General features: G+C 43.4%; 1 protein-coding gene across 1 annotated transcript; it reads left to right on the forward strand.

Annotated features, from left to right (window-relative positions):
- Positions 1-1,599: 1,599 nt before the first annotated feature.
- CHST12 (carbohydrate sulfotransferase 12) lies at positions 1,600-11,876 on the forward strand. The gene is made up of 2 exons (XM_018555445.1): positions 1,600-1,756; positions 10,368-11,876. Exon 2 carries the CDS (start codon positions 10,445-10,447, stop codon positions 11,705-11,707), a length of 1,263 nt encoding a protein of 420 aa, XP_018410947.1. The 5' UTR covers positions 1,600-1,756; positions 10,368-10,444; the 3' UTR covers positions 11,708-11,876.
- The last annotated feature ends 54 nt before the right edge of the window (positions 11,877-11,930 follow it).

Genomic DNA, 11,930 nt, shown 5'->3' on the forward strand with positions numbered 1-11,930 from the left:
TATTGTAATACTGCACTATGGCCACTAGATGGAGCTGAGCATAGGAAATGTAATACTGCTTTATGTACTAACTACTGTATTGTAATACTGCACCATGGCCACTAGATGGAGCTGAGCATAGGTTAATGTAATACTGCTTTATGTATTACTGTATTGTAATACTGCACTATGGCCACTAGATGGAGCTGAGCATAGGAAATGTAATACTGCTTTATGTATTACTTACTGTATTGTAATACTGCATCATGGCCACTAGATGGAGCTTAGGAGCACATGAAATGTAATACTGCTTTATGTATTTATGTATTGTAATACCGCACTGTGGCCACTAGATGGAGCATAGGTGCACATGAAATGTAATACTGCTTTATGTATTACTTACTGTATTGTAATACTGCAACTTGGCCACTAGATGGAGCTGAGGAGGATGTGAAATGTAATACTGCTTTATGTATTACTGTATTGCAATACTGCACCATGGCCACTAGATGGAGCTGAGGATGTGAAATGTAATACTGCTTTATGTATTAGGCCCCATTCACATGTAGCGACATACCTTTGTAGCGCGACCTTCTCCGTCGGGCTCCATAGAAAAAAAGCAAAATCGCGCAAAATCCGCCGAAAAAAGGGTCCTGTAGAAGCGACTTGCGACCGCCACAAGCGACATGGAGCTAAGACAGCTCCATTGACTATCATTAGTAGGCGACTTCTCGCGATATCACGCGGCAAAAATGCGCGATATCGCGGCGGAAATCGCGCGATAAGTCGCTACATGTGAATGGGGCCTTACTGTATTGTAATACTGCGCTATGTCCACTAGATGGAACTGAGGTGCACATGCGATAAATACTACTTTCCTATTCTCCTCAGCTCCATCTAGTGGCCATACTTCCTAATACAGTATTACATTTAACGAAAAGAAAATATACTGAGAATGTTCTTTTGCCTCCATTTCCACCAAATAAACGTTCACAGAGGTCTGCAAGGCGAATGCCTCTGCAATTTGTTTATATAAAGACCCTTCAAAAGCTTATTTTTCTTCTCATTTTCCCCTTTCATGCAGTTTAGGCTTTTGTATACTGAAAGCTGCAACATGCTGCTGTCAGAGTACAGAAAGACACTAATTGGCTGCAATGTACAATTGACAATTATCAGTTGTTTCTTCGACAAAAGTCAAAGAGTTGACAGGGCCACACACTACTCGAATTTCCGCCTAGTCCTGTATAGCTTTAACTCAGAAAAAAGTACTTAACCTGAAAAAAAACAACTAATGCAGCCACTACATCTAAAGACTGCTAAGCTGCACTATATGTATGTATGTATGTATGTATGTATATGTGTGTGTGTATATATATATAGATATATATCTATATATATCTATCTATCTATATGTATATAGATAGATAGATATATATATAGTTTTACTTTTTAGGATTACTTTACCCCACAGAATGACTTTTTACAGAAAGAACAACAATGGCTCTTTAAGCTCCCCAGCCCCCAAAGGAAACAACAAAGATGGCGGCGCCGCCTCGCTCAAACCCCTCACGTGACTGGCTCCACCTCTCTGGTCCCTTAAGCTGTGGGCGGAGCTAGAGGTTCCCCGGCTTAGCTGTATAACGGGCTGGTTACAGAAAGCTGAGAGCGGAGCTGCCCCGTTGTCTTCATCCTCCGGCTTCATGTCGACAAAGATCGGTTGCAGGGAAGAAGCATGGAGTGAGTGTCGCCATAGGGAGCATCCTTCCCTGCCACGCAGGTACGGTCTGTGTCTAGCTATCAGATGACAGCTCTATGGCGCTCGCTGTACACCCCGGAGGGCCCTGGATAGCGGAGATCTGCACAGACTTGCTGTGTACATCGCAGATCACAGGCGGGCTGAGTGCTGTATGTTGGGTTTCCAGCCTTGCAGGGAGATCTTCACCCTCCATTATACCGGCAAACTTGCTGCAGGGGTGCATGATGAGCGCAGAGCATTGTGCAATGTTTACCCATCAGTTGTGTTGGAGGGCATTTTACTAGCCAACTACAGAAATCTTTGACTTGTTAAAGGGATAGTCCACCTGGCAGATATTTCAGCTGTACATGATCGCAGTCCTGTTACAGCAGCATGGGGGGTGTTTTTCCATATTTACAATTTTAAGTATGAGCTTGTGGATCACGCGTGTACTGTTTTGTTCCCCCTTGGCAGGCACTATTACTGTTAATTGCCAGCTCCATGTTCCCTGGTGACGAGGGAGCATGGAGCTGACTTCCTGATAGCAGAAGTTCCTGTACTCGCCCATATACTCGGTATCGGCACTGATATTAGTATTGGTGCATCAATAATAATAATAATAATCATGTTTATTATTATGTTTTGTAGGGATGTCCCGATAGCACTTTTTCAGGCCAAGTACTTCCCCGCGTGTACTTGCCGATACAATTACCGATCCTTTTTTTTTTTTTAAAGGGACAGGTGACTTTAAACGATCCATAGTACAACTACATGTTATGTACTATGGATCATGATTTAACCTATTCATGTTAGCAGTGGAGAATTGTAACTCTATTGCTGGAGTGTAGTGGAGGTGTGTGCTGTATATATGCACTACATATACATTACACACGTCCAGTACACTATAGCAATAGATTTACAGCCAGCCCCATCCCAGCTTCCCTCACTTACAGTTTCACTCCGATCCCTGTTGCCTCACGAGGTGCCTCTTGTAGTCTCGGATTGCTGCATCACGTCTCGGTGCTCAGCTTGTGGGAGGCGTTCTCAATTCTGCCCTGCTAACATGAATATGTTAAATCATAGTACATATACAGTACACATGTCCCGTACACTGCAGTAATAGAGTTACAATTATCCCCTGCTAACATGAATAGGTTAAATCATGATCCATAGTACATAACATGTAGTTGTACTACGGATCATTTAACCCATTCATGTTAGCAGGGGATCATTGTAAATCTATTGCTGCAGTGCATTCTATATGTACTGTACATATAGAATGCACTGCAGCAGTAGATCACACAAAAAACTAAGCCCAGGCCCCGTCTTACTCACTGTTGCCTCGATCGCGGTGCCTCACGATGTTTCTCACGAGTGAGGACGTCGTCGGCACTAAGCTGGAGAGGAGCGTCGCATCACTGCTGCTCCGGTGGGCGGTGCTCCAGGTGGGGTCCTAATTTAGGTGGCCGGCGACTGCCTGGAGTACCACCCACCTGAGCAGCATAGGCGCGACGCTCGGCGCGACGTGGTAAGTAAAAAAAAAAAAAAGTGACAGCCTCTCCAGCCCCGCCGCCCGTACATGCTGCGGGTGGCATGCCTGCCCAGAGGACCCCACCATGAAAGGTAAAGTAAAAAACATAGCGCAAGCTTCGGCGCTTTGTATCGGGGCATTTTGACAAGTACAAGTACTTGTCAAAATGCCCTGTATCGGGCCCGATTCTGATGCTAGCATCGGTATCGGGACATCCCTAACATTTTGCTTTCCTTGGTTCTCCAACACACTTAAGACATTTTTTAATAAAACCTTTCTCTTTGTCTAAAATGTCTCTCCATGCTCTAATATTAACCATAACCTTCAGTGAAAACACCTAAACTCCGTAATATGGAAGGGTGGTCACCTACTTTTGACCATATAGGTTGGTTTGATGGTCAGGTGTCTACTAACTTTTTGGCCATGTAGTGCATGTCCAAAATAAGACTGCTTCAGTGTAACCCAGGAGCGGAAAAATGAATATGGAATTAATGAGACCAGTCTACCATCCAGGAGTCGGCAGCATTTTCTTTAGGAGTCAGCTCCATGGACATCATCTAGAGAAAACCTCAAAAGTTAGGTGCCAGCTGTAATTTTTAAGAAGCATTGGCTAACTGGCTCCTGAGATTTGTCCAGCCCTGGTCTAGTCACCCGATCTTCTAGAAAAGTTGGGGATTCATTCGGTGAAGGATCCAATTTGTTTTCTTTGCTATCCACAATATTCTTTGACTTCTTCACTCAGCACCAAAGGTAAAGGGCGTCCATACTTTTTCCTCTTTTGCTCCTTCATTGTTCAGCTTTCACATCCTTATAGAGTGACAGGAAATGCCATAGCCTTGACACTTCTAGAGAGAACCTCAACAGTGGGGCTCCAGCTGTAATTTTTAAGGAGCATTGGCTACCTGGCTCCAGGGATTTGTCCAGCCCTGTACTACTACACACATGGGGTTGAGTTTATTCATACCACTGTTAACCTACCAGCATGTTTTTGGTTTCTTCCATCACGTGGAGTCCCCATGGAAAGCTCCAAACTTGATTTTCTCATATTGGCTGCCTCCTTATGCTATGGCCAGTAGGATATAGAATGTAGATGCTTGCGGCAGACCCTGGCTACTGGCCGGTTTGCCTAGATGCCAATGATGTCATGCGTCCTTCACTTGCACTGTGCAGGAGTACATCCTCAGGAGACTTGGGGTTTTTGGTTTCTTCCATCACTTGGAGTCTCCAGTGAAAGCTCCACACTTGAATTTCTAGGCTTCCTCCAAATGCTGTGGCCAGTAGCATATGGAATATAGATGCTTGCTGCAGACCCTGGCTACTGGCCGGTTTGCCTTCACTTGCACTGTGCAGGAGTACATCCTCAGGAGATTTTGGGTTTATTGAATGATGGGGATGTAGCGCTGGAAACTCCAGCAGGATATTGTTATTGGATTTTATTAAAAGGGTTATAATTTCTTACCAGCGTATATTTATAACTAAAATATGTTTTGGAAGGATGAAGATTGCGATGTGATCATAATTTGATCACTTTTTTTTTTTTTCCCCCTTGGCAGACTCTCCTGGCTCTGTTTCTGTTGTTATCCAGCCTGACTAATTGATTCCATCTTTATCCCTTCTTTTCCCCACAGCAATGATTGGCCAGTGTCTCTGCTTTGATCTAAAGATGATTGCAAATATTACTGTCATTATTTGATCCATATGGAGACCCCCCAAGGTAAACTACAGAGCAAATCTCAAGAGCTAGGTGCCAGCTGTCATTTTTAAAGGAGAACTATGGGGTTAGGGCTTTTCCCCATGGTTATCCTAAGGGTAACGGGAGGACACAAACTAGCGTCCTCCCGTCACCCAAAGCTCAGTATACTGAGACACCAGAGCCGGAACGGATCCCGACAATTCTGTGTTCGCTCACTTCCCGATCTACTGAGCCGACCAGTTTCAATGTCGCAGGTCGGCTCAGATTATGAGGCTGAGTGAAAATCACTCGCCTCATAATTCTCCTTTTTAAGGAGCATTGTCTACCTGGCTCCTGGGATTTGTCCAGCCCTGTCGCAACAAACAATTGCCACGTCTAGTTTTTACTAAAATACTTGCTTTCCCGACGCCGATGCATACAGTTCCGGGCGCAGGGCGGGTGTTTTTTCCCCTACGTTTAGCCCTGCTTCGGGCAAGCAGCGCTAAATGCAGAGCGGGTGATTTCATTTTGTACAAGTGATGGCGGCTGCACAGCCGGCAAAATCCCTTGTAATTAGCCTGCTGGTCTGTCCCCGAAATTCCCCCCCATCGTGGTCTGTCAACCTTGCCAGACACCTCCCTGCCATGGTTTTCCGGGTCCCCCTCTCTTTTGGGGGACCCGGGACCACGGCAAATTACATCAGGATGGAGAGAGGGGCGAAAAGTGGAGACCGTCCGGTCTGCAGTCTGCTCTGCGCTGCCGTCCTGTCTCAGAGATCGAGCACAGTGCCGTGCTAACACTCCTGTATTGGAGGTGACCGGTTGCCTTAAAGAGAACCTGTCACCTCCAAATCCTATCACACAGGGGCTTGTTAGCTCCTGTCTGACAGCAGTAAAGTTAAGTGAAAAAAGTAAAAAATTATAAAATAACAATACAAAAAAATGGTTACAAAAAATAAAAACTGATACAGTTAAAAAATAATATAAATTAAGTAAAACATAAGATAAATAAAAAATTTTAAGTAAAAATGAACTTGAATATACTGTATAGCAATGCCTTTAAAAATATGTAAATCTGCTTTTTGTGTACTAATTGCCTTTAGCAGACACTACTTTGTAAACGTAGCAGTGACATCCTCACTGTGCTCTGCATAGCCTGAGCTGAGGGAGGGACTCTTCAGGGCAACCCAATACAGACTGTAGAAAAGGGGCGGAGACCAGACCAGTCACCCTGCACAAAGAGAGAGTAGAAGTGACCGGTCTTTTATTATAAGAAGCTCCTGCACAGAGGCAAAGTTCAGGAAATGTTTCATGCTGGATTACACCTGTTTCAAAAACAGATTTGTTTTATTTAGATTTCAGTTTTTAATTTTGTGGCATGTTAGGCTGTTTTAAACCTAAATTATTCTGTGTGATTTTGTTTATTTTGATTTTCTTTTTGGTTTGTTTACTTCTTGTTTTTTTGCATATCTGAGATAAGCATTGTTTCCCAAGCGGAAACGGTTTTGTATCAGCCTCCAGTACTTCCTCTCTGCACTTGCTTCATAGCCTGTTGTGAAAAACAAGGACAGGAAATCATTTCTTCACATTTAGAATTTAAAAATTCACAAAAGTGTTTTTAAAGGCCAACTTTACCTTTTTTGACCGTGTTTCATGTTGTCCTCCTTTTCAGGGTGTAACATGAAACATTAGGTCACATCGTACTCATCTCAACCCCCCCCCAATATCTGAATTGTTACGTTCTACTCCCCACAGGCTGCTGCTATTTTTATTTTTTTAAATCTGGTGCGGCTAAGCTTGGCTCCGCCCATACAGCAGTGTCATCCATTGACGGCTCCTTTCACAGGATCTGTGAATGGAGAAACTATTAGTCCCATCAGTCACTGCAGCAGATACGGTCACTGCAGCAGATACATTTGTAGATCTAAGGGCTTGTACATACCATTTTCTGGTCCAGATCTGAAGCAGATCTGCAGACGCGGTGCTATGCATGCAGTGTGTTTTTGATGTGTTCCAGTTACTTTTTTTTTTGGATTGGGACTGTCAGTATGTTAGCTGCGGTGCGTTTTCTTGCGTTTGTGCATTTCTAGTCTGTTTCCGGACCGGAGAAAAAGTGACACACAGTATTTTTTCTGACCGGAACGGATTGTGCTGGTGAGAACTGTAGCCTATAAAACACATAGGGATACATTGGGATGCATTTTGGGTGCAGGAGCGCACGGATCTGGTCCGGACAGAATCCGGACATCGTGTGAACAAGCCCTCAATGTAAAACAAGTGCGGTAACGTCACTGCCCTTGTAGTCCATTCATTCTTCCTCCCGTTATTGAATGTTGGTACTTCAGTAGGGACAGCAGGGAGAGTCTGCAGGAGCCAGAGACTTGCACCCATGATCTAATGATCACAGTTGCAATAGTTGACTGGCTCCTATGCAAATAAAAATGTAAAATTGTTTTTTTTTCTTTTTCTTTTATGAATTAGTGCATTTATTTATTTTTCTAAAATGTAGACTTTACCTCTTAAGGTGTATTTCCACTTTTGTAGTCACATATGAGAAAATCTCTTTCTATGTTTTGTGTTCTCATTCACACAGCTTACCTATAAATGATTAGAAAACAGCAACTACTCAGCCCCCTCGTTAAAGCCACATTTTTGTACCGCACTGGGTGTCTCAATTATTAATAAAAAGTTATCTAGAGGGCCACCTCAAAGTATAAAAATCTTACCAGGTGGCACGCTGGCTCCTACACCGGTTTTCCTTTTGGACTGGGTGTGAGGGGGAGGCAAATCGAGCCGTGAAATGCTCTGGTCACATCACATGAACCTCAACTGCATGCCCATTAAAAACATTTCTTGTCTTTTGTATACGGGCTCACTACCAGACTGGAGCTGAGGGGTGCTTTGAAGAGACCCTGTCGCCACTTGGTAATTGGCAAGCTAAGTGCAGGCAGGGAATCTGTAATAATGTAGAACTCCAGGACGAGCACATATTGTCTAAATACAGGAGACACTTGTATTCTTCCTCGAATCTTGGCGATCTTTGTGTATTTCTTCCAGATCTGAGCAGTAATCCAAAATGCTGCAAGCACCGGATCGGACCGGACCGCAGGCACAATGTGCCTTGCGATCCCGTCCAGGTGATCGCATTGCGGCCGGGGGCTTGGTTATGGTGCCATTCACTTAATTGCCCCGCCACGCCCCCTCCTGCCCCACTAAAAAGTGAGCCGGCCACAATGCGATACAGTGCGTTCCGACCATAATCGGGCCGGAATGCACTGCAACTGGTGTGCATACACCAGCATTGGGGGGGTGGGGGGGGAGAAAAAAAAATGTGACTTTAAAGGAGAACTATGAGGCTAGTGAAAATCACTCAGCCTCATAGTTCTAGCCGATCTGCGACAATGAAACTGTCACACGTCGGCTGAAAAGATCAGGAAGTGAGCGAACACATACCGTTGCTCGCTCACTTTACGATCATCTCCCTGCAGAGAGCCGTGACTGTCACTCATGGCTCCCTGCAGGGATTCCCCCCGCTCCCCAGTCCGATCCTCCGCCTTTTTTTTTTTTTTCCTTCTGAAAATGCTTTTTGCCTGCTATCAGAGTTACTCGTGCTCCTGACCAAGCATGACGTTTCTTATTTACATATGTTCTGAGTCAGTGACTCAAATTAATTAAAGCAAAATGGTTTTGGATAACAACAGGGGGACTGTCCTCTTTTGGAGAGGTCCGAAAAAGCAGGCTTGGGTTATCTAATGGTTAGGATTTCCGTTAGAACTGATTATTTAGATTCTTGCATAATCCTCTATTTTAAAGTTGTCATGAGGGCAGGAGGTGAGGGGAAAATCTTCCATTGGGGACCTATGTTCTGGTGACAACAATCTAAGATGGGAATGAACCTCACTTTGGGGAGATGTTAGTGCTATAGCTCTTTTGCACGTGAGAATGTAAATTCCATGGTCTTTATCTGTTAGAAAAAGAGAGCTTGTGTATGAGTTTTTATCTGTGACACGTGGACACCTCAGCAATTCCCTGGACTTGGTGCCTTGTTAAGCGGAGCCAGTTTAGTCTGTGTAAACAGCAGCTCTGTCCAGATCCACAGAATAGCTGGAGTGTATCAGCCTGCTCAGCTGTTCTCATTTAGGCTCTGTGCATGGAATTCGCCTCTCCCAGTTCCAGAGACCATCTGAGGTTCATGTGGATATGATTGGTGGTGGCCACTCATGAATAGATTGTACCAGTGTTATTTTTAAGTTCGATCATTGGAAAGTTTTTTAATCCATTTTTCAATACAATAAACAAAAAAGAACAAGAAGAATCGGTCTTTGTAAAAATGAACAGATTGCATAAGTCCACCGGTGACCATATGTATTTACTTTCAGAATTTTTGGTAGCCCCCTAATGCATTGTATGTATGGATTGTTTCTCCATGGAGCAAAGCAGTAAAGCTGCACTACCACATGAATCAATACACTCTGTTCCTCACAGGTAAATAGACAGCCTGTGAAACTGAAGCTCAAGCTCTGACATGTTTTACTCTGTTTCCGGTTGGTTACCTTCAATGCTGAAGCTTTGGATTTTGTGCTTTCTGAATTACTGACCCAGAGCAGCTTGTCAGCCCTCTTGCCATAGTAATGAAATCGGAGTGTATTTCAAGCTAAAGTTGTCTTTTGATTTGGATAAAGTAAGACAGGTTTAGAAGAACTCGTGCCATTTTGGGCTCTTTTTCCATAGCATTCAAAACGCAACATCTGGGGCTCAGTTAGAAATTCTTTCCTTCACTTCCTGTCCTGCTGACAACTGTTTTACCAGACAGGAAGTGGGGAAAGATCTGTGACACACAGGCAGACAGAAATAAATATCTGGCATGGGTTCTGGCCTTCCCCCTACTCCATAAGGCATTTTAATTTCTCTCTTGCTCTCGGAGAGTTCCCCTGGCTTCCTGTCTGGTAAAACATGGTCAGCAGCAGCCTTCGATAGATTTGGTAGTAACCTGACAGGGTTTCTAATCCTTCCCCACCCTAACCACCGATCTAAAACTAAGAAAGACGTTTTGGATAGACGTGCACTTCTTTTTTTTATTTCCTTAAAAATATCTTGTGCATTGAGGCTTGTTCCATTAAGGCAGCTTGTTAATGTTGAATGGTCTCTGGACCCCCCCCAACATAAAAAAAAATAAAAAGCACATGTAATATACTTGGCAATGCATTGCACCACAATGCACATCTATGCTGTGTTGTGCCTTGTAGTGCAGGTGTGTTTAGGTCTACTGTATAGGTGCATTGGGGTGCTATTTGGAGACAATATGATGTGTGTTTATTATGTAATAATAACCTTGAACATAAATAGAACATGTTTGCAAAAACCTTATTTTTCCATTTTTCTTCCCCCAACAATGTCTGATTTGTTGCATTAGGACTGCTAATAGAGAACTTTTATATTCATGTTTTTCAGCTTGATTCCATCAGCCTCAGGATGGGATACCACTTTATGAAGGCACTGTGACGAGAAGGTAGACAGTTTGCACAAGAATGACCAAGTCACGGCTGTTCTGTTTTGTGGTGGTGTTGGGTTCTGTCTTTATGATCCTTTTTATTATCGTTTACTGGGATAATGTTGGTACAGCCAATTTTAACCTCCACACTTCCTTCTCCAAATCCCTCCCTCCACACTCAGGCTGGGGACGCACGACAGCCTCTCCAACCACAGAAAATGAACATGCTTCGGACATTGACAGGTTTTTAGATAGCTTTCTTAACTTTGCAACCACAAACAATGATTTTCAAAGCACAAAGGCTGGAAACGAGCCCTTAAAAGGCCCACATAGCTTGGAGGAAAATGTTAGGGGTTATGACTGGTCTTTTAAATCCAAACTCGAGGAGGGTGCACAAGATCAGGAGCTGGTGCAGCAGGAGAGGAATTTCATTTTGCACAGGTTCTGTGATAACTCAAGCTTCAATTTCCCAACTAAAAGCCGAGAGTTTGACGACATTCCCAACAAGGAATTGGATCACCTGATAGTGGATGATAGACATGGAGTTATTTATTGTTATGTGCCGAAAGTAGCCTGTACCAACTGGAAACGGGTAATGATTGTCTTGAGCGAGAGTCTCTTGGACAAAAAGGGTGTTCCTTACCAAGACCCTTTACTGATTCCCCGGGAGGATGTCCACAATAGCAGTAGTCATCTAACTTTCAACAAGTTCTGGCGAAGGTATGGAAAGTTCTCTAGGCACATGATGAAGATTAAATTGAAAAAATACACCAAATTTATCTTTGTGCGAGATCCTTTTGTTCGCCTTATCTCTGCCTTCCGCAGTAAGTTTGAGCTAGAAAATGAGGACTTCTACCGGAGTTTTGCTATACCCATCTTAACCCGCTTCTCCAACCGATCCAGCGTTCCTACTTCTGCAGGTGAGGCCTTTTCCTTAGGAACCAAACCATCTTTCTCTCAGTTTATTCAGTACCTTTTAGATGCCCGGACTGAAGAGCAGCAACCTTTCAACGAACACTGGCGCCAAATTTACCGCCTTTGTCATCCTTGCCAGATTAATTATGACTTCATAGGCAAGTTGGAGACACTCGATGAGGATGCACCTCAACTTTTAAGGCAGTTAAACATAGACTCCCTCTTCCAGTTTCCTCCTAGTTATCGAAACAGGACTGCTAGTAGTTGGGAGGAGGACTGGTTCTCCAAAATCCCTCTTGAATGGAGACAAAAGCTCTACAAATTATACGAACCAGACTTTGTTCTTTTTGGATACCCTAAACCAGAAAACCTTCTAAATGTATGAAACCGTCAGAGAATATTTTTCAATACCAAATATGAACAATGTTTATTTGCCTTTTTGTCAGGTTTTCCTAAAAAGGAACATATTTTCTACAAGTTTCTCAACTTTTTCCATTTCATGCTCAACAAGGGATTTTGCAGCTTTCGCCTTGTTTGGATTTATTGTGATGGCAGATTTTTAAAGGATTTTTTTTTTTACACCAGTTCTACATTTAAAAAAAAAACAA

This window comes from Nanorana parkeri, unplaced genomic scaffold, assembly GCF_000935625.1.
Source record: "Nanorana parkeri isolate BGI_ZX_2015 unplaced genomic scaffold, ASM93562v1 scaffold197, whole genome shotgun sequence".
NCBI lineage: Eukaryota > Metazoa > Chordata > Amphibia > Anura > Dicroglossidae > Nanorana > Nanorana parkeri.